We start from the raw sequence: 23,665 nt of genomic DNA, 5'->3' as shown, positions 1-23,665 counted from the left end.
GACTCACACAGCTGCTGCCCCTCTGAAACTTGTCTACAATGTGTGTTCATCTTAGCTTAGTACACTCTGATTATATGGTATGTAATTTGTTTTTTTCAGATTGTTCCCTTTGTATACGCAAATTTCTGTCGTATAAAACTCAGTGTCCAACATGTTGTGTGGTAAGTGTTTTTGTTTTGTTTTTCTTATATATTGTTTTGGGTAAATCTTTAGTATTAAGACTCTTTTTTTTTTTTTCTTCTTCTTTGGTCTAATCAGGTATGTTATTGTAAGATATATAGAACTGCTTCTTATATTGTTCACCTCTGCTGGTATTTTCAAATGAGAGAGTCTCAAATTGAGCACCTAAAATCCATATCTAGGCAGCTAAGTGTCATGATTTTTTTCAGAGGTCCTGAATATTCATTGAAGTCATTGCAATCTTTGGCACCTAAATAAGTGGTCTGATACAGATTTAGGCACTTACTTGTAGGCACCTGAGTTTGAAAATGTTGCATTTATTCCCCAAAGGGACAATTAATTTTCATCAATCTTTAATCATTGCATGGTTCACATTACTGGTCTTTTAAAGAGACACTGCTAGGTTGAATTTGATCCAGAATTTAGGATTAGTAAAAATAGACTTTTACAGAACCTATAGCCGATAGAAATGGCTTTTGATTGATTTTCCCTCCCCCCGCCCCCATATTTTAAATTGAGGAGTACATGTTATTTTGGGGTGGCTGGTGATGGAATGTTTAGACTGAGTAAACTCAGAAGTAATTTTTCTGATTTTTTTCCCCCCGCTCCCCCTCCAATGAGCATTTTCTAATGTTCTAGTTCTCATTAATTAAAGTCTTGTTGATGCTGCTGGGACACTTTGCATTGTGGAGATTAAGTGTATTCCTATGTATCTATTGTGTAGAATAAGTAGTTTAATATATTTCCTGCTCATATTGTAAAATGAATTCCATCCAACACATCAGTTGTGTAGTGCAGCCACTTCTGGGGTAGAAAATGGCAGTATACTATAGAACAGAGGCGTGGTAGATGTTGGCCATGGATACTGGGGTAAATCCCTTCTCTTCTGAAAAACACTGTGAGGACCAACAATACCCATGCCGTGCAGTACAGGCAGAACTTTCTTATTAAGATCTTATCTGAAAGACTTTCACTTAATAAAGGGCATGGGAAGACCATTTGTCTTAGACCAGGCATTGGCAACCTACGGCACACGTGCTAAACACGGCACACAAGCCGATTTTGAGTGGCACGCTGCTGCGGTCCCAGCCCCACTCAGCCCACCCACCCACTGCTTTCCCCTGCTGGGGCAGGAGGCAGAAGCTTGGTTCTGTGGCAGCCAAGCTTCCTCCTCTCCCCTGCTTCTTCCCCCAGCATGCTGCTTTCCTGCCCTTCCTCCTCTCCTTCCCTGCACTGATCAGCTGATGGCCCTTGCCAGGGGGAGGAGGAAGAGCAACAGTGTGCAGGCAGCTCCATAGAGGAGGCAGAGAGCAGTAGGGATGGGGCCTTGGGGAAGGGAGTGGAACAGAGCACATCCCTACCAGCCCCCTGCCATGAGCCGCTGAGGTCTGGGAGCACCGCTACGAGCCGAGCACCCTAGCCCTCTGCCTTGACCTCCCACATCTCCTAGCCCTCTGCTCTGACACCTGAAGCCCCCCCCCCACACCCAGTCTTCTGCCCTACACCCTCCACACCCCCCAGGTCTCTGCCCTCACCCCTGAACTCCTCCACACACCCAGACCTCTGCCCTGACCCCTGAACCCCTCCCCTCCCCAGGTCTGGGGTCCTGGCCGCAGGCCCTACTCAGCCCGCTGCCAGCCTAGGTGAACTGAACCCCAGGCTGGCAGCGAGCTGAGCAGGCTGGTGGCGTAAGATCAACATTTTAATTTAATTTTAAATGAAGCTTCTTAAAAATTTTGAAAACCTTGTTTCCTTTACATACAACAATAGTTTAGTTATATAATATAGACTTATAGAAAGAGACCTTCTAAAAACGTTAAAATGTATTACCGGCACGTGAAATCTTAAATTAGAGTGAATAAATGAAGACTCGGCACACCACTTCTGAAAGGCTGCCGACCCCTGTCTTAGACTTTAAGATAGGATTTGCCTTTAAGCCTGTTGGGTTTCGCTGGATGTTTTTAAATGGTAGGCTGCTTAAACACAACAAACAATGATTCAAAAGTACTGGCAAAATATAGGTAATTTTTCATTACGTATTCCTAAAGCATGAGTCTGTTCAAGGCAAGAATTCAGAAAGGTCTATTTGTAATATATTGTCGGTTTTTTGACGTTTAAAAAAGTGCAGACTTTTCAGTATATATTTCTGAACTGCACATTTTATATCCATCCTTCTACCTTCTTAAAAATCCCATTGATTGATATAAGAGCAAAGGAAGCTCTGGAATGGTAACACAGGAGAAGAATTAAAATAGAGAGGACGGTTCTTTTAAAAGAATATGTATTCAGAAAACTACCCCGTAATCTGTATCTTTTATTCCATCGTTATTCAAACTGACATTTTCCTTTGTTTACTCCTTCTTGCTTAATGTTCGCATCTCATCCTTAGGAGCCTACTTTTGTCTTCCACAATGATTGGAGCTTGGGTACAATAAAGCACTGTTGGAGACTAGTATTAATGGGATTGGTCTTAAAAACAATACTTTGTTCTAGCTATACTTCTGGGTATTACCTAACATTTTCGAGACTCACTTATTTCAGGGTCTTAGATGGTTTTCAGTAGAAGATATTTGAACTTCATTTTTATGCAACTTTGTTGAATTAATAATTTTGAGGGGTGGGGGTTGTATGGGTGGTGTCCGAAACACACATCTGAGAAGTAAATTATGCTTGCTTGAACACTGTCTGTTTACTTCTGTTCTTTTGTAGGCGGTCACGGAACCTGACCTGAAAAATAACCGGATATTAGATGAGCTGGTAAAAAACTTTAATTCTGCAAGGTACAACAGAATTTTTCAAATATTACGTATGTTTCCATGGTTAGAAATATAGACATCACTTGACTCCTTTAGCTAAGCCTGCATGCCATAGTGTGTGTGTGTGTGTGTGTGTTTTGAGTTAAAAACCCAGGCCTTGTGTCATAATGCAACCAAAGAGAATAAACTACTGAAAATTTTCACATCTGTATCTCATATAGTAGATTAATCGATTAATGGGTGTATGTAGGGAGATTAACGTTTAATTTGTAACCTAAATGCCACAAGGATTGACTAATTTAGGGAAAAAGGGCCTGATTGTAAGGTGCATTTTGCATACTTAGTTATAGATGAAGTCAATGGAATCTTATATGGGCAGAAGATGTCTCTAATGGTTTATTATTACAGGTTTTTATAAGGAACCCATCATTGTGATAGCTGTACACATAATCTGGTCTTAAAAAAGGGTTGGGGGGAGAGGTGTTTAGCTTTTCCATTTTTTCAAATTATGTAGTTTCATTCTGTTCAACCAAATAGACTACCATTCTGACTTGAGGCAGTGACCATTTTGAGAACTTGTTCACAGTTTACCAAGAAATACTGGAAAAATTACTCTTGGGCTGTGTGATAATCTTTGAGAAAGATACTAGGTGCTGCAATGTGATTCGGTTTACGTTGCGTGTGCCAGCACAAATACAAATAAAGATACATTTACTTCTACTTTTTCGTACTTGGATTCTTTGCACTTGCCTGATCTGATATCTACTGAAACCTGTGGGAGCCTTTGCGTGGATTTCAGTAGGCTTTGAACCTGGCCCTTCACACTTTGTAGTAGTGCTCTCTATACAAATAGGTAAGATAGTTGGTAGCAGTATTACAGCTGCTTTATGGTGCTTCAAAGATGTTTGTAATTAATTTTATGCTCAGGTTTACTTTGACCTAGGGTTACCAGATAGCAACTGTGAAAAAAACGGAATGGGGGTGGGGGGTAATAAGCGCCTATATAAGAAAATGTCCCCAAAAACATGACTGTTCCTTTGAAAACGGGACATCTGGTCACCCTACTCTGACCTGTAACCTCCATGCTAGTCAGGTTTGCTTGAAGCTGATAGCAGTACTGTAATTACTGGAAGTCAAAACTGATAATTGTATCCTCCACATATTGCATTGGACAATAACAAATTGAGTGTTGGGTATGCCTGGAATTTCAATTAAATAGTAAGATCTGCAAACAGACATATTCTGTAGCATATACTATACTAGAAAAGCTCCTCTGTTTATGTAAATGAATGGTCTTTAGCGGAAAATGATTGTAAGAAAGTCATAACTGCAGCAGAAATACTAAAATAGATATGTTGTGTGCTAGTTACAGTATAAAGTTTGTTACTGTGATTCTAAAATGATAATTATCTAGAAAATTGTAAACATGACAAGCCTATGAAAAGCTGAGAGTGAAGTCCATTTTCCTGTTGGATGCTGTACTAGTCTTTAACCACTAAGGTAAGTTCAGTGGAATAAACAGAATACTATTTCAGACTCTTTTGGAACCTTTAATAAATGAGTTAATCCTTCTCATGATTTATAATGCAGTTGAACCTCAGACTTCTCCTAACAGCTAGTGATCTGCTAAATGAAAGAGGAGAAAGCCAAAGCCATAAATAACCATGCAACACTGAGATTCCTCACAACCAGCCATTAACAAAGAAAATGTAATAGAGAACGTGGCAGTGAGGCAGAGCAGGTTCTGGAAAATTTCCTGTAACTCACTAGTCCTGCTGCTGTTGCCAACCAAGGTACTCTGCCACCTTGGAAAGCCTTTAAGCTCCTATTGCTATTGATTTCCCATAAGAAAAGCAGTGTCAGAGTGCACAAGGTACTACCTCTGTGAAAGAGATGTTGCCAAATCCATTTTAGGATTATAGTGACTCTTTTAATAAAAGGTGCTGAGGAAAGTTGGACAACTTCTTTGCCAGTTGTGAGAATGAACTGTGTTAGCATTGATGTGCTTGTCTTCCAGTTCCTAAATGTAATTTCTTTAGTGAACTGAACTTCTGATCTCTCTGTACAGTGTAAACTGTTCTTTGAAATACATTACGAACTCTCATATATGAGGCCTTAAACCTCTGGTTACTTTTTTTAACCTCAACAAAACAGGTTAACTTTATTAATAGGCTAATATATATATACTCATATTCTTTTAAGATAAGAGCAATTGCACTGGGGAAAGAGATTGAATACTGAGATTCGTACAGGGCAGTACTCTGATGGGTTTTCTCTATAATAGTAATGCGTTTCTTAAATGTAAGGAGTTAATTTTGACCATGGAGACTTACATCATTGCTGTGTTTCTTAAAGAAACGAGGAAACACAGGTGAACCACAGAATGGAGAAAAGGTTGCAGTGATACACATTCAAAAGGGCTTGTACTCCAGTCTAGAAAATACTAAAACCTGGAACCAGCTTAGAAAAGTTCCTTTCATAGGTGAAAAGCAACTGTAAAAAATGTTTGGAGAAGACTTCAGTGATATTGCGGATATTCTGTGGAAGCAGATGTGTTTTTGAACAGAAACAGAAGCCTTCTGAAACAGAGATGATATAATGGAAACCGCGAGAGAGCTATTTGTTAGATGCCTGAGACAATAATGGGAGGATAGAAAGGTCTACCATGCCAAGAGAAGGAGATGGACTGAGAAGACCTACATTGCCACATCCTATGGCAGCAGCTGCTTTACATACTTGCATTAGGGATGCCAGTGAAGGGCACATAACCTCACTGTATTTAAGTTTTATTTCTTTCACTCATTCTTGTGGGAGAATTTGTGGTCCAGAGACGAATTGGAAGGTCTACTCCTAGAGTTAGTGAGATTATTTTGACATGGTGAGGGTGGGAAAAGAGAAAATACACCTTTGCGACAGTATTGTATTACAAATACCCATAATTTAAAGAAAAGTATTTGAACAATACTTTTTAGCCATGGATTAAAAATAAACAATACTTGTCTGGGTGAAATTTTTTTTTTTAAACAGAAAAAGGGAATTAATTTCAATTCGGCTGCAGATTTTTGATTTAAAAAGGCTCGTAGAAAAGTACTAGTTTTGTGTGAGAAATTTAAAAAAGTTTCCCCAAATTCCCCATAAAAATTTCTTTTATGACACACTGAAAAACAAATTTTTACTGAAATCAAAGCTTATTTTTGGTTTCAGGGTTTTCATAGGAAACAAAATAGAAAATGTCAACAATGAACATTTTCAGCAAAACCTTCTTTTTAGTTGAAAACATGTTTTGACAAAATTTTTTTTGACCAGGTCTAATGATTATTCATGCAGAAGATAATTCTCACATGAATTTAAGAGGCAGAATAAATGTAAAGTTGTCTAAGGAGACTAAAATCTGAATTTTTCTACTTAGTTAATAGATTTGTTGGAATATTATGCTTTCACTTGGATGTTGTCTTCCTTATTTCCTGTTTTGCTCTTGGTTCACCTTAGGGATTTATTTTGTAGCACTGAACAATGGGAACAGCAAAAGAAGCACAAGTTGGTGTAGAATTTACCACAGAGTTGATGCATTTGTCTGTGTGAGATTTCTTGTGCTAACCAAAGGGTAATGAAGAGACTCATAAAAAGAGTAAGATAGCAAGTGATTGTTTTTGTTCTTTGCTCCACTTTTTAATTATGTTTAGTTATGGGAAACAAATATGGCTATGGGCTATTGGTTTTTTCTTTTTTTTTTTTAAAGCTGACCCCGGCTTGAAAGTCAATGAGAAGTTTGGATTCATAAATGATGGCAGGATATATTGTTCATTTTGTGTCTGTCTCCTGAGGAAGGTCCATGGATGCAATTAGATTTAATTGAATTTTTAAAAAATTTTTAAATTGCACCATTCCAATAGTTGAGCTTGCACTTTCTCTCTAGTGACAAATGGATTTTTTTTAATTAGGATTTAACTTTTCAGGGAACAAGCAGTGCTGACTTGGATCCATTATGATATTGAATCCTAAACCTTAATTTGTTTTGATTGCTTTGATGAATCAATATAAATCTTACAGTTCACAGTGATTTAATAGTCTTCGCCCTTGTGACTTGAAATTTCTCAGCATGGAGCTGGATCGGTAGACCTAAAACAGTAGTCTCCTCTACTAACCTGAGAAGCATGTAAAACAGCCTTGAAAAAAACATTTCACGGGGGGGAAAAGGAGTACTTGTAGTGCATCAATACTGAATACTGTTCCTTACTGACCTTTGTGGTTACTGTGAATTCCCATAATCACTTATGAATATTTTTGTGTGATGACTGTCAGGTTGCAGGAAGTGTCTTGAGGCATAGAATAGGAATATGCATCATAAAATATTTTAATTGAAATTGGAAAGGTGACCTCAAATGCATTGTATTAGTGCAAGTACTGAATTTTGAGCCAACGTTATATTTGGAAGATTATGTACGGGCTTGTTTACATAGTCCATTAGTGCATACCAAAGAGATTCTAGTGTGAAACAGGACTGTATCTGTGTGCGCTAGAGAACTTTTAATGTGAGCCAGCAGTGTCTACATGGGCCAATTAGTGTCATGCTAGTGTACGCTAGAATTTACACCCCTCCAGTGCAGATTAATGCACTGTGTAGACAATTCCTCAGTAATACCTTCCTTTGCAAGTCTCTGCAGTAGAACTGCATCAGATTCATTAAAGGAATAAGTGTATTGTTTTCCATTTTTCCAATTTTATGAATAATTTGTGCTCTAACTTCTTTCTGTTGTGTGTACACAGAAGGACAGCTATAGTTGACTATTCCTAAGCTTTTTTCTGAGATGTCTTTTGAGACTCTTGTAATTTTCCAATTTACCTTTTTAAGCAGAAGTTTTCCAGCCTTATATAGAAAGTATGTGCAGAAGTATTCAGCTGTTTACTGAGGAAAAGAAGAGTGAGGGTGGGGAAATATGCCAGGCCCATTTTGTACTCACTCATGTGGTGCTAAGACTTCCGGGGATATATCACATGATTCATAGAGCTTCAGGAAGCTGAACTGCGCTATGAACTCTTCTTAGTGAATTATGAGAGAACTTGTCTGTCTGGGCACACAGAGTAGAAGGGGGTATCGTGGAAAGGTATTGGAGGACTAGCAGCAGTGAAATGGTTGTATTTATACTACAGAGTGACCATATTAGCAGCTGACAAGTTGTGCTGAGCTATGTTAACTTGGCAATGAAGACGAGCCCTTACTGTGCTTAGGATAGACAATGGCTAAAAGAAGAGTAGCCTCCCTTCGTGGAAATAAAATGGCTAGAGAGCACAGGAACAACTGGTCTCAGATACACTGCAGTAACTACTGGTAGTTGATTTTTGGACACCCAATGAGAGTTTGGAGGGAAGTAGGGAAACAGAGGGTGAGAGTGTTTCCCCAGTTGCCTCCATGTGTGGGTAGGTTGCTGAAGGAGCCTAAGTGCTATGATCAGGCCACAGAAAAGCCTAATTGGAGCTTTGTGTGAAATGATGATGGGCTGTAATTGCTGGTGAAAAACAGTGTTCTTACTGTGTAGAACTATGATTTTCTCTCGCCCTCATGTGGTTTAGTGTGTGGAAAGGATGGTTATTCATCCTTGATGTGTGGAAAGGGATGTGCATGTAGCTTTAAGGGGCTGGGGACTGATTGGTTCTGTCCTGATGTATAAAGAGCAGTGTCATTGTGTTTAGTGCTAGCTGTGGACAGGGCAGTTCATCAGAGAGGAAACAAAATGGGTGCCTTGGAGGCCTTCTGAATAAAGTATGAGAAGCATATGGCAAAGCAGTTGTGGTCCTCAAGACAGAAACCTGTTCTGTTAGTGGGGAGTCTTGCTTAATTTTAATGTGGCGGTGGTATGTATGATACTTGCCAAAAAAAGCTCTCTCAGCTGATGTGTGCAAGAACAGAAACCACCTTGTTTGCTTCAAGACTACCAGTCTCTCCTGTATGTTATTCTCAGGCATGCAAGAGAATGAATGCATCACTGGGGTACACAGTTTATGTTTACATATTTTTGAGACTGGGCTTACAGTTCTGTAAGTAATCCCTTCATCAGTTTTATGTGATCTTGAAATCACATGCAGGAGCTAGGGGACTGCTTGTGAGGTGACTGCAGTTGTAAAAACGAAAGTATCTGCAGTAGTCATTCGTTTATGGCCTGACTTGGCAGTTCCTCTGCAGCCAAAGGTGACTTCAGAGGGAATATTGCCTGCGTGTGGGCTGTGCTCATCCAGCTTATAATACACAGGGCCGGTTTATGGCCTGCAGTGGCTTGTGCAGGACACCCTTTCCTACTCTCTCCTCCTCTTCCTCCACCCTCCCCTCAAAAAAAGAGAACCTCTCTCAAGTGCCTGACTTTCAAATGTGCCAAGCACTTGCAACATATATTGATTTCAGTTAGAGCCCAGGTGCTCAGCATTTTTAATAAATATTGTATGTGCCACAAAATTCAAATATTTCCCTTAAACAGGCCTTTAGGAAAAGAAAATGCTAGTGTTGCAAGCACATTTTGGAAAATGCTGAATAAAAGCTTATGCCCCAAGATCAAAGTGTGCATGGGCATGGAAAGGAATAACCATAATAATTCTAATAAGTCTTAGGCCCCGATCCTGCAAATTCTTCTGTTTGTGCTTAACTTCAAGCCCATGTTGTTTGCAGGATGGGGGACCTAATAAGATTAATGTGGGCCTATGAATGTTTGCCAATTGCCCACTGTGTCCTGTGACTCCTGCCCCACCAGGTGGTTGTAGATGGCTCTGAATTGGTATTGTTCCATAGCACAGGTGTATGAGAGAGATTCTGAGGGCTCATCTTCATTACCACACTATATCAGTGCTGCTGCAGTGCATCTGGTGAAGACACGCTACGTAATTACTCCATCTCAACAACATGCGGAAGCTATGTTATCAGGAGAGCATCTCCGCTGACATAGTGTAAGTCAATGTAATTTATGTCACACGGGGGTGGTTTTTCACATTCTTGAGAGGCGTAAGTTACATTGACTTAAGCAGTAGCGTAGATAAGCTCTAAGAAGCTGCTTTGAGTGAGGAATCTTTTTGGGGACTGCATCCTATAGAACTATGTTCCACATGATCTCCCTGCAACTGACTGGAGGGGAGGGAATTTTGGGGGGAGGGGCAGGCTACATGCCAATTCACTGGACGTTTTTTGGGACAATGGAGTGCCCCCCTTTGGGGGCAATTGCGGCCTTGAGGATAATTTTTTGGCTAAAGAACAGCCTTTCCCCAGCCTTCTTGGATTTCACCAGCTCACAGCCTGATTATTTGGACCATGGTTTAGGGACAAAATTTACCACTCTTTGAATGAAGCATGAAAACGAATTGTGGATCGTGGAGGGTAAAATGGACTGCTGTTGATGCTGCCCTTATGTGTTAACAGTGTAGAACTGTGTCATTGGCAGTAAGAACAGTGGTTTCCAAACTAATCAGAAATATAAACTTGGGTTGATGTGGTTTAAAAAAAGCCCATCTGCCTTAGAGCTTGTCTTCACTACAACATTTAGCTGGAGTTAGTACTGGAAAGTTACTTCACTTGAGCTCTTCTAGCTCAAGAGAGATTAGCCAACTGAGAAGCAACACTCAAGTCACAGAGTGATTTGATAAGTAGTTGGTGGGTGGTTGTAATTCAACCTGCTGCATCTCTACTTTATTATTAGTGAGAGCATAAGCTGCTCTGGAGCTTTAGCCCATGCCTCCTGATAGACCAGTCAGCTTGAACTTCAGGCACCACTTAACTTGAGCGATAGATTTGTGTGTTTGGATAGGAATTGGGTTGGGGCAAAACTTGAGTAATACATTGAGCTAGGCAGGCAGTGAAGACAAGCCCTTATTCTAATAGCAGTCAGCTGGGTGAAGGTGATCAGTAAATTTGCGTATCACATAAACAGAAAAATTATTTGGTCTGAACTGAAAATGATCATTGTTCTTTATTTATGTGGTAAAGAGAGAACTCCCTCTCCAACCCCAGTGGTGATGGTCGTGTTTTCTACTCAAGAATACTTGTTATCCAGGAAAGGATATAAAATCTCCTTTCTCCTCCCGCCATCTTTCCCATATTGGTAATTGCCACTTGAAAGTGCTGTAATTTTTTATGTAGATGTACACTTTCAGAAGAATTTGTATGTGTGGGTTATAAATACCATGCCATACATTTGTAGCGGTCCCATGTAATTGGTCTCTAGGAGGCTTAACTTGTTTTCCTCTCCTAAATTCTTATTTGGAAGCAGTGAGTTCTCACCCACTTCTCTTTATTTGCTATCTCATTGTCACGGTGCAAGTACACTCCATCACCCTAGGGGTGGGGCAAAGGCGTGGTAGCCCAGTGGTAAAGTCAGTATGGCTGCCTTCAGCCTCAGGGTTGCATGGTTCAATGGCTGGTGTTCAGTAGGACTCCCCCTGGGCTGTAGAGAAGCATGGCCCAAGGACCAGAGTCAGTAGGACTCCCTTGGGCTGCGGGGAAGTGCGGCCCAAGGGGTAGAGTCAGTAGGATGGGGTTTGCTGGGCCACCCCCCAAAGTGGGTGGCTGGGGTAGGGGGACTGTGGCCCTCCTTGCTTCAGTGGGTCCTGGTAGGGGTGAATGGTTTCACCACTAAGTCAGCATGGATTCTGCCCACAATACTCTGACTGCTGCAGGGACACTCTCTAGTTCCTCCCTAGGCTACCTCCTACCCTGACTCCTTTAGTTGAAGTCTGGGTGTCTTTGGAGTCTCCTCGGGTGGTGACTGCATCTTCCTAGGCATCCACAGGTACCAGGGCACCTGCCTGGGTCTCAGAATCTCTTGCTCCCATGGTCCGGGGTGCTGGCTGCTCCTTGGCTGGAGACAGTAAGGTGCCTTCTTCCTCCTCAGCGGTCAACCCAGACTGAGCTAGGCTGTTCCCTTTTATACTGTAGCAGCAGTTGGAGCATGCCCAGCAGGGTTGAGGGGACATGGCTGCCGCTGCTCAGAGTGCTGCCTTAACCCCTTCTGCTCCAGTGTGGGGCAAGTATACCCCATTGCACTCATAAACACTTGTGCAAGGGAAATGTGCTTATGATCATTGGGATCCAGGATCTCCTGATATAGCAAAAGTACACCACAAGTTCCTTATATGATTTAGTTTGGTTTTGCTTTTATCTACCTTGTGCATCTTAGATGGTGCTCTGTACAAGTTTTCCCAGGTATTGTATGACATTAAACTATGCCTACTGCCATTGGACACCTAGACAGGGCAAGCTGTTTACATGGAACCATAGGTATATATGCCAATTTACAGACAAAAGAGAAATTCTCTGCGCTAAAGAATTTATGATCTAAATTAGACATAACATAGGAAGATGGCAGTAAACAAAGAGTAGGAGGGATGCAGACGTAAGGGTTAAAACAGTGAAAGGTTGTGAGATGTTGTTGATTATTTACAGATCTTGTTGACTCCTCTTTATACCTTTAAAATTAAAGACCATACACATTCTCAAACTAAGGTTTCCCAGTTATGAGGCTGTAACCTTTTAGATAGGGTAATATGCTGCTGTGTTAAAATTATAAAACATCAGATAATTTAGCTGAGGGTAAAAGTTGTTCTTAATTTGTAGTTATATACACTTTGCATTGTTTGCAATTTCAAATGCAGTCTTACTGTGTCAAACCAGTACTTACCACTTGAATCAGTTTCTAGGTGAAATTTACAAATCTGGGTGTGACAAAGTGAGTATTACCATTAGTTATATGAAAACAGTGAGGAGTCTGCTGACACCTTAAAGACTAACAGATTTATTTGGGCGTAAGCTTTCTTCAATTGCATTTGAAGGAGTGGGGTTTTTTACCCACGAACGTTTATGCCCAAATAAATCTGTTAGTCTTTAAGGTGCCACCGGACACCTTGCTGCTTTTGTGGATGCAGATAACATGGCTACCCCTCTGATACTTGGCATTAGTTATATGGTAGCCTTGTATCTGGCCTTTCTGCCTTCTGGGTTTGGAGCAGGGTGGGCAAACGGCAGGCTGGATCCGGCCCATCAGGGCTTTGGATCCGGCCTGTGGGATTGCCATCCCCGTGGTGCCACGGGCCCCACGCCGCTCTTGAAAGCAGCCGGCACCACATCCCCGGGGAACAGGGTGTGTGTGTGTGTGTGTGTGTGTGTGTGTGTGTGTGTGGGCAGAGGGCTCCATGCGCTGCCCTCGCTTGTGGGCACCAATCACCACAGCTCCCGTTGCCCATGGTACCCCATTCCCGGAAATGAGAGCTTTGGGGGATGTACCCTCAGATGAAGGCAGCACATGGAGCCCTCTGCCCTCCCCTCCCCCCAGGGGCTGCAGAGACGTGCTGGCCACTTCTGGGAGTGGCGTGGTGTCAGGACAGGCAGGGAGCCTGCTTTAGCCCTGCTGTGTGCTGCTGCCACCGTGGAGCTGCTCAAGGTAAGTGACGCTGGACCGGAGCCTGCACTCGTAACCCCTCCTGCACCTCAACCCCCTGCCCTGAGCCCCCTGCTGCACCTTGAACCTCTCCTGCAGCCTTCCCCTCTGTCCTGAACCCTCTGCCGCACTCCTCCTGCACTCCAACCCCCGACTGCTCCCCTCCTCCACTTCAACACCCTGCCCTGAGCCCCCTCCTGCACTCCGCACCCCCTCCGTCACCCCAACCCCTGCCCTTAGCTCCCTCGTACACCCTGCACCCCTCCTCTGCCCCACCCCTTGCCCTGTGCCCCTTTCTGCATACCACACCCCGCACTTCCTCCTGCATTCCAACCCTCTGCCCCAGCCCTACATTCATGGCCCTGCATGCAATTTCCCCACCCAGATGTGACCCTTGGGCCAAAAAGTTTCCTCATCCCTGCTTTGGAGGGACAAATGAAACTGCAGTATAAACCTAGTTGTCAAAACCACTTGGAGCAACTCTTGTCAGAACCACTAGGGATAATTTGAAATTGGGATAACTGGGATTCAATAGACGGGAAGAGAAGGTGGTGGCAGTTAATAATAAAGTAAGTTTCAAGTACGGTAGTGTTGGTTCAGGTAAATGGGGCTATTTTGTATTTACAACCAAACATACTAGTGACTTTTCATTAGATTTTGGCATTGTGTTCGGTATGTTGTTTGGTTCATCACACACAAACTATAGCCACTAGATGTCACCACACAGCTAAATGTAGCTGTGATATGTTGTCAAAAAAACATTTGACTCAGAAAATCCCGTTGTGTGACTTTTGTCGTCTTTCTGGAATTTGGTAACAGTATTTTGATTCTCCCACAAAATAAGTGTAGACTGACATGATCCATTTGTGTTTTGGTAGACAAGTTAAAATATAGTAGTCATAGCATGGATGTCTGAATTGTAAAAGTGTAAAGTTCTTTCTATTGTGTGTAGTCCAAAGTTTGGTTACCGATGTCTTTAAAAAGTCTGTTTTCAGTCTTCATTATCTAACGCAACATGAGAGAGAACTCTGAGAATGTAATTGATTGTTGTTAACAGTTCAGTTTGGGTAATTGATGTAATTTTGTGAGAATCTTGCAAGTTAATTTTGAAGAATAATTTTTTTTAATCCAGTACGATTTATGAAGTGGTGTTAGTATTTCAGTAGAACAAAAGAGTTTATACAAGCTTCTTTTTCTGTCTTCCTTAAGAAAATATGTGTTTCTCTTAGACAGATTTTATAGTTAATATAGAATTTTAGCCCATTTTATTGATAGAGAAACTAGGTTTTTGTATTTATTTTTTAGAAGCAATTTGTGTTCTTCCCCTAACCCCAATCATTGTCCCTTGCATTGATGCCTACTTTATGCCAGAACACATTTTTAGAATGGGAGCTGGAGTTAACAAAAACTGCATACAAGATAGCTGTCTGTACATTAGTATCTCTTAGTTGTATTTATGTAGGATCATTGACCTATTGTTCTAGCCACTGTACATTGTTTTGTTGAGGGAATGTGACATCTATGATATGAAACAATGAGCTGAAAAGATAGGAGAAATAGATTCAGCTCTATCGTGTAAGAAAACTGAGTTATGGGCCACTAGGTAATCTTTTAGATATTTCACAAATAAGAACATATTAGAAGTTTTTTATCATCCGCAATAACATGCGAGAGCTGATCTGTGTTACAAAGCCAAATGAATATCTTTTCTGATCTGTTTTTTGTTATCTGAACTGCACGTAGTTTAGTTTGCTGCAGTGGAGGGAATGGTACCTGCTCGACTTTTGTAGAAAAGAACAATTTGAAAAGACTGTTTGCTGTAATTACATGTTTATGGTCGATTTTGAAGAAATGTGCATGTTATGTGACAGTAAGACAAACACCTTGCCCTGACCTTCTTTTCTTGCCCCCCCATTCTGCTCACCTCTTCCCCGAAAACTGTGCCGTTGGCAAGACACACTGATGGAGTGTATTGTGCCTAAATATTTATGGATAATAGGTGTCTAATTTCTCATCATCTTTGATGTAGGATGTAGCAGTCCACCATATGACAAATTTCTAAAATTTCAGCATATTACTCTTAATTTGAAGATTGCTGTATGGTGATCTGCACCTGTCTTGTCCTGTTCTCCCATATATGAATTATAATTTTTTTTATTGGTGCCTAAGGCTTTAAATGGATATACTATCTCATAGTTTTCTGATCTTTTAGGATGAAATTAACCCCCCATGTAAGCTTCTAACAAGGAGTATAAAGTGAATCATAAAGACACTGCACAAGGTGAATTTCACTCTTTATATTCAGAACCAGCTAGTTCTTTTTTCCTGAATTTAGTCCTGTGACAACAGTAGCTAGAGTTTTCTGTTCTTGCATGTCTGTCATGGAATAACAATCCTTTCACCCATAGAAACTTACAGACCACATCTGTTTGAGAGCAGACAGCAAAACATTTGTTGTTGCCACAGTTAATTGCTCTTGACTCTTGTTTTGTGCTTTTGAAGTTCACCATGCCTTGGGACTATTGTAAATGTGAGTTTGCCAGTGTAAGGTTGAATTTTGTAGTGCATAAAAATCAGAATGAGAGCTCTCGGTTCTCTGTATGTTTCTTAAATAGTTGTTGCAATTATACCAATGGTACATGGGCTAACAGGTTCAGTGTGAGTGGTAACTGTGATCCTTAAATTAATGTGGTCCTTAAATTAATGTAAGAGCCATTGACTAGTAGTATTGCAGATTCACCTGGTGGCAGAAGTATGGATTTAAAAAAAACAGCCAACCAAAGGATCTTGTGCAGTTACTGCACCTTAAACAACTAATAAAAATAGTCTAACTAGTTGGTTTAGTATAAGAATGTTTTGAATTGGACATTGTTACTTGTTCTTTCTTTAATGGGAACTTTCTGTTGAGTGGACAGTCATAATCTTTACCAAGGAGGAGAAATCCTCAGGTAATGCAGAGGATAAATATAGAGAGGAGACTGTGCTAGTACAAATGGTGTGATTACATTCACAGTTTCTTGAGTTACTGATGCAGAGTGCCAGTACTCATAGGCTTATATCTGTCACTTGAAAATACTAATCCTGCAACTTCAAGTAAGAATAAAAAAAACCAAAACCTGATACCTCTGTTCCCTTCCATTTAAAGGATTGGAACAGTTGTATGCTGTTTACTTTGATATAATGTAACATATTGCCAGCCAGTTTGATACATTTAAAAATGTAACTTGCTTGCCTTTCTCTTGTTTTTGCAAAAAACCCAACCCAAACAATCTTTTCCCTTCCAGGCTTAACACCATTTCTCCCCCTTTATTTTTATAATAAATTATGGTGCATTTGTGTTGTGTCTAGTGACATTCTTCTCCTTTTATCCTTTTTTCTTTCTTTCCTACCTCATATTCTCTACTTATTCCATTATATTTTATTTTATTCTTTTCTATGGCACCCTAAAAATATCTGTTGCATTCACTGTTTTTTCTCTCCCTGCAGCAGCACCTGGGGTTGGGGGAGAGGTGCCTTGCCGTGCTGCAGCAGCCCTGGGGCTGGGGCCGAGGGAGAGGCGCCTCGCCCCGCAGTAGCCCTGCATGCCCCAAACTCCGCTATCACCACCCCTCACCTTGACCCACTGGCCCCACCTATTCCCCACCTCATCCCACTGCGATCTTCCAGGCCCACCTGTGGCCACCCCTCTGAGTGCAGTGTGCACATCTGTGCAGTTTTCCTAATTAAGTGTGTTACCCTTTGTGGCTTCCTGTGGCCTTCCTTCAGTTTTTCAGGTAGTGGCAAAATAGATACTTTTGTCCACTACTCTATATTTCTTTAGCCTCAGTTGATGAGTTATTGTCTACAAGTAGCACCAGTGGCTGCCTCTGCTACTATTCAAAGCTTTCCCAATCTTAAACAGAATGAAATTCACCTGATTCTTGTTAGTTTCACTGTTGCCTTTAGGGGATGTAATATTTGTATTGCCTCTCTCTAAGAAGTGCAGCTCAAAAACAAGCAGCTCTGAGGTGGTGGTAGGGGCCAATGAGACCCTTCATATAACGTAAGACAACCCTGTGGACTACCGTAGCCTGTTCACAACTTCCTATGGTCAGAGTGCCACCCAGAATTTCAGCAGTACTGTGTGTTGTGGACACACCCTGTAACATGTCCCTCAGCCCCCTGTGCTGGGGATTGAAGTGCGATGGCCTCATTGGGCAATATAAGCTCCTTGTGCAAACCTGTGTCAGGAAGAAGTTTCCCAAGGCCAACTCTGGAACGCTAATGAACATCTTAATTTTCTTCAGCTGCACGAAAGGCCTATAGTAGCAAGGAGGGTCTTTCCCAGGGTTCTTTAGCAGTTTTCACTTAAGTGTTTTTGCTGTGCTTTAGTTTCACAGAGTTCTGAGTTGCCACAGAGGCACTAGCTCTGTCTGTAGATTTAGGAAGGTAGCACTGTGGTTACACTTGATTAATGTTTAGTAAGTTCTCTTTGCTGGAAGAGCTGGATGCTTCTTCTTTGTAATAAATTCTTTGATTCTTCTGAACCCTTGAATGAGAGTGCTTCCTATTTTACATGAGGAGGTGGATTTCTCAAGCTGTGCCTTGTTAACAGCTAGGGGAATGACAAAGAATTGGAACTAGAGCTTAGGAAGCTTCCCTACTTCCTAGGGGGGAAGGGAGTGGTTTGAGCATTGACCTGCAGAACCCAGGGTTGTGAATTCAACTGTTGAGGGGGCCACTTAGGGATCTGGGGCAAAATCAGTACTTGGTCCTGCTAGTGAAGACAGGGGGCTGAACTCAGTGACCTTTCAGGGTCCCTTCCAGTTCTGGGAGATAGGTGTATCTCCATTATTATTATTTTTTTTTACTCTCTTTACTCCCTGCTTTTTTACCAAAGAAGGGTAGAGGGAAGGCTATCGGAGGGACACAATAATAATATTATGTTTATCTAATTATATGTTTACCTTTTGGATATTTCTAGGCAGCAACTGTTCAAGTTTGTCTTGGATTCACCACCAGTTTCACCTTCAACAAACTATACCAAATATTCTACTGGCAAAGGTCATGCTGTGGGTTCCATGGTTGGTTCAGCTTTAAAACAAGACAAACAACTTATAGACCATTTCTTGATAAAGGAAAACACTCAGACCCCTAAAAGGACATCTGTAGCAGTTGAGGTGGAATATAAAGGTTGCAACAATGAGCAAGAAACAGATAATGTCTGGTGTAGTTCTGCAGAGACTCACGATGTAGTCAGTGGAGGGATGGCAGCCACAAGTCCCGAAGACATGAGAAATCCTGAGAAACCCTCTACATCTGTAATGAAAGCAGTTACAAAAGGTGAGTTGCCTATGTTGTCTTTCTCATTCCATGCTTCAGTTTGCTGTATTCACCAAAGTCTTCTACCCTTTTGTTGCCAATATCAGATATACACTGCCTGCCTTAATTATTTTTTATTAATTAATTAAAATGCTTAATTAATCTTTCTATATTACTTTGAGATGAAAGGTACAAATACTTACATTCTGCTATGATTAACTGGGATGTGCTTCATCCAGAGGGCTGCATCATTGGGACATCTTTGGGTTTGTCTATACTGCAAGTAAAAACCCATGGCTGGCCCGTGCCAGCTGACTTGGGCTTGTGTGGCTTGGGCTAAGGGGCTGCTTAATTTCAGTCTAGTTGTTCAGGCTTGGACAGGAGTCTGACTCTAGGACCTCTTGAGGTGGGAGGGCCTCAGAGCTCAGGCTGCAGCCAGAGCCCAAATATTTATACCACAGTTAAACAACCCAGTTAATCTGAGCCTCATGAACCCAAGGCAGCTGGCACAGGACAGCTGCGGTGTCTATCTGAAGTGTAGACATACCCTTTGAGGGTACTGAAACGGTATTGGCGGCCGCTGCTTAATCAGGATGATGTTGCATTAAAAATATACTTCATGGGGGCACTTAGGCCAGCACCAAATGATTAAAATGTAATTCAGCTCTAAGAAAGGTATTAGTAAAAACAAAGGTTTTTTTAAGACACTTTAGGATTACATAGCAAACTTCCTCAGTTACAGATGATTGTTTTTCTTAAGATGTTTGCTGTCTAATCACTATGTTCTTTCTGGCTCTTGCATCCTTGCTCATCCTGACCCAAGTGAAGTGTATTAAAGGTGTAGTTATAATGGAGTTGAGAGAGACACACATAGGTACATTGTTTATTTGCTGTTGCATTTTAGTTAACAATTCTGTTGATATGCTGTCCAGAAAAAGATACTTCAGCCTGCTGTAGGTCTGTGTCCTCTGTAGTGCTAAGAAAAGCACAAATTAGTATTTTCAATATTCAGAATAAACAAAATTTGCTAAAATAAAACAGTGGAATCTTCTTAATTTTGACATCCTTGTGGTACCTTATTGTCCTGATTAAAGAACAAAATGGAAATAAATATATTGTGCAAGTGTAAAAATGTGACTATTATCGCATCTTTATTTCTTCTTTTAAATCTCTATTTGACAATTTATTAGGCTACAATTTAGTCTCGAGTAATTTTAGTAAAAGTCATGGACAGGTCATGAGCAATAAACGAAAAATCACAGCCAGTGACCTGTCCATGACTTTTATTAAAAACACCCTGAACTAAATTATAGGTGCTGGGAGAGAGGGGGCTGCTGCTGCCTTGTGGGGGTGCACTGGCAGTTGCTGCTGCTCTTTGGGGCTGGGGAGTGGCCCAGTGCCCTGCCGCTGCTGCCAGCGCTCCTCCAGTCAAGGAATTCGTGACTTCCAGGACCTCCGTGAAAGACTTGCATACTTAGTTACTACTAGATTAGCACTCACAAGTCTGTACCTATTCATCAGCTTGCTAAACACCACTTAAATATGCCGTTATGGTCAGAAAAGTGGCTATATAAAAATATTATCCACATATCCAGATGATCTGCTACTTGGCATTGTGCATCATATTTTCTCACTGAAACCAACTGTAAGGTCTTTCTGTATAGTATACTCCTCATTTGTTCTTTAGTAAATGAAGATTTCAGGGCTACCATTTTTATGATTAACAGCTAAACCAGCATTCATTACATAAACTATTCCAACAAATCTGATCTAGTTAGCCAAACAATACTAGAAAGATTCTCTTGTCAGCACCTGCTGAGTCTAAAGTTATTACAAAGGAGAATATTATTTCTGATGCCATGTTGGGAGTTGAACCATAAATCTCAGATACAATAATAGGCTGTGTAGAGTTGTTTGTTTGTCGTACTTCTGTCTTGGCTAAGGTATTTCTGATTTGAAATACTGATTCAGGAGCCAGTGGGTACTACAAAAGTGTGATCATACAATTATCTTTGAGTTTCACAAGGTTTTTGTAGAAGTGTTAGTCGAAGTCTCAGCGTCAAATTTCTTTACAAGAAACAGTATTACAGGGACATCACGAATTAATTTTCTTGTTTTAAAACTGACCCTTTTTATATTAGCACAGTGGTGATGATGATTGAAGAATCTCAGTCTCAAATTATGCCTTAAAAATTACTGAGTAGAGGGGTTTTATACATAGTGATTGACCACATAAGGGCAAGCATATTAAAAGAATAAAAGGTTTTAGCAACATCTTTGCAGATCTCAATGTTCTTTTTTACAAATACATGCTTAGGGGAACATAAATACATGAAGAGTTCATTTAAGATGATCTCTGCTGTAGGTGGAGGAGGGAGCATGTGTTACCTGCAGAGCAGGAGATTTTGGGTCAGTTCTCGGTTATGCTGTAAAACCATGGCTAAGTCACATAACCTCTCTCTACCTCAGTTACCCATACAAAAAATGAGGTTAATACTTGTCTTTGTTGCAGGGCTCCTGTAAGGCACAGTTTAATTAATGAATATATGAAAGTAGTCCTTTTGAAATCCTTGGATTAAGGAAATGCTACATGAGTATGAAATATTGGCATATCTTATTATTCATCAGAATTGAAGAACAGTTTCCTTAGTGGGAGTTGAAATAATTCAAACTACATAAACTCAGTAATGCACAATTACAGTGGCATAGAAGCCCAAATATTGTTACCCCTATATTTGCAGTGTTCATAGCAAACATATGAAACATTTAAGCTGTGACAGGGTAGAAGATGCTGCTCAAAATACTGAAAAAGGTAGGAATCAATGTTTTAGAAATGGAAATGATTACCTTTTAGTATTTGTCTGGGTGTATGTACCAAATTTCTAAAGAGAAAAATAGAGTTCTGTGTTTGACTCTCCGTAAATAACTATTGTATTTTTCATATGAAAATATTTGGCTTTGCTGTAAGTAATTAATAAATAAGCTTTTAAAAATCCATCAACTTGCCCTTTATTTTATTGTCAGTGGATTGTCCTGTGTGTGGGGTTGCTATTCCAGAGCAGTATATAAACAGACACCTAGATAGTTGTTTGACGAGAGATGAGAAGAAAGACAGTCTCAGAAGGTAAGAAACTTAAATTTAAGAACTTGTATGTGAATTTGACCAGTTGCTGCTACTGTTATAATAGTGAACTGTCTTGCTTCTCTGTTACGTGCTATGGACGTCGAAGTTGCTATGTAAATAACGACGGTGATGATTTTCTTCTCTCAGCATGATACATTCGGTGCCAACCTTATTTCTTTTCTTGTAATTGAGTCAAAGTTTTATAATGGTAGGAAATTTGGTTAAATTTTATAGGTTTTATCGTGAGTATAGTCTTGTATGTTAGTGTGTCTGTAATTCTGTTCATCGAAATTCTATCTAGATGGGTTTTGTCTTCGTTTTTTCAGTGATAGGAAGGGGCCCTTGCTTCAAATTTTCCTCTTTAAAGCTCTGATATTGAGCCAAAAAGCAGGTGTTCCCAAGCTCTCAAGTTAAAAAGTAAAATGTACAATCTCCCGCTTTTAAGGGAGGAGTCTCAGTTGGATTGGGCACAGCTTGCTCTTTAAGGCCCTGATACCGCAAAGACTTGTGCACATGCTTTACTTTATGTACGTATCCCAGGGCCAGTATTCTGTTACAGGTACTCTCCTAATGATGTCCCATTTCTGCCCTATTCACATCAGTGATGTGGAGTCTTCTTCCTCATTGTTGTCAATTATCTAAATTGAGCAGGAATATTATCTTCCACTGCTACAGATCATTGAGCCATGGAGAAATTTCGCTGTATGCATCCTTCACATTCTAATTGTATTTCCAGAGTCCTCTGACCTGTCTCCACTCTCCCTCTTGCTGAGTCCAGTGCTGTGACAATTTTCCAACCATAGAATGCTAGGTATGGCTCCCTCCAGAGACATTTTCAAACAGTGCCTTGTTTTTGCCAGAGGACAATACAAGTGCTTCCTCCTCTTCCAATTTCTGAGCACTATTTCTAGACCTTGCTGTTCCAGGATCGAACCCTGGATCTCTGACACATGCTGTTGTGCCAGCACTGAAAGTGATTTTATGTCTGCTTTATTCAGTGCAGGTTTAAACCTGTGTTCTGCATTCTCATGCTTACTACAACAAAATCCACAAGTTGAAGTGTTTGCAAGTGAATAATGGCATCAAAATGTTGGAATTGAGTTGAAAGACTTTGTGCTCTATTCTGCTGCTCAGTGAGATTGTTATCACTGTTTTCTCGTGCCTTCTTTGACAAATGAGAAAATGGGCTAAATTTTCATTTTGTTTGCTTAGATCCAAGATTTTAAATACAGAACTCTTGTGGTTTTCAAGAGAACAGCAAATTGTGTGTTTTAGTGTGTCTGTTGCCATCCAGAAGACAATGACAGACAATCGTAACCAGTCTTATTGCCCCAGGAATGTACTGTGCAGCTCCAAACAGGTGCTAATCTTACTATTTTGACAGGTTGTTGACCTTTTAGTTAATTCTTTTAGTTGCAATTGTTAAGTGCTCATGGCACGTGCATGATTGAAACACACTTTCCCTTTAGAATAAAAAGAATTTAAACTTTTTTGTATAATATGATTTATTTTCATCTAGACTTCTCAGAGTTTAAAAGAGTATCCAAGAAGGTATTAGTCATGCGGGATTACTTAGTGTGGAATTAAGTGTGACCTTGGAAATATTTTTATTTTTTGCAATAACACTTTATATTTCTGTAGCACTTGGTATGTTTTTAGTTCCTTTCTGAGGAATTTGCTCAGTTTCTGCTTTGTCATAAATTAAGGTCATATTGAACACTGTATTTCAGTGAGGCTAGTTATTTAGTTCCAAATTGCACACAGGATATCGATAATTATAGGTAAGCATGACTTTAGAAATTTAGAATTTTTTTTAAACAAAACATCCGTAGAGATCCAACATTCTGATGGAATAGCTGGCATTATCATGCAGCCCTTTGCTCTCCTCTTCACCC

General features: G+C 40.5%; 1 protein-coding gene across 16 annotated transcripts in view; it reads left to right on the top strand.

Moving 5' to 3' along the window:
- The window catches only part of RAD18 (RAD18 E3 ubiquitin protein ligase), a 159,082-nt gene that overhangs the window by 28,055 nt on the left and 107,362 nt on the right, over positions 1-23,665 (top strand). For all 16 annotated transcript variants that reach the window (XR_007774961.1, XR_007774959.1, XR_007774960.1 and 13 more), the window contains exons 3-6: positions 100-161; positions 2,890-2,960; positions 18,309-18,667; positions 21,671-21,770. Coding sequence is in view for 13 of the 16 variants with exons in the window: in XM_050957459.1 (XP_050813416.1) it covers positions 100-161; positions 2,890-2,960; positions 18,309-18,667; positions 21,671-21,770 (592 nt within the window). In the remaining 3 variants the exon portion in view is untranslated. The remainder of the gene's footprint in view (positions 1-99; positions 162-2,889; positions 2,961-18,308; positions 18,668-21,670; positions 21,771-23,665) is intronic.

Source organism: Gopherus flavomarginatus, chromosome 6 (assembly GCF_025201925.1).
Source record: "Gopherus flavomarginatus isolate rGopFla2 chromosome 6, rGopFla2.mat.asm, whole genome shotgun sequence".
NCBI lineage: Eukaryota > Metazoa > Chordata > Testudines > Testudinidae > Gopherus > Gopherus flavomarginatus.
This window is presented reverse-complemented; position numbering and strand designations above follow the sequence as displayed.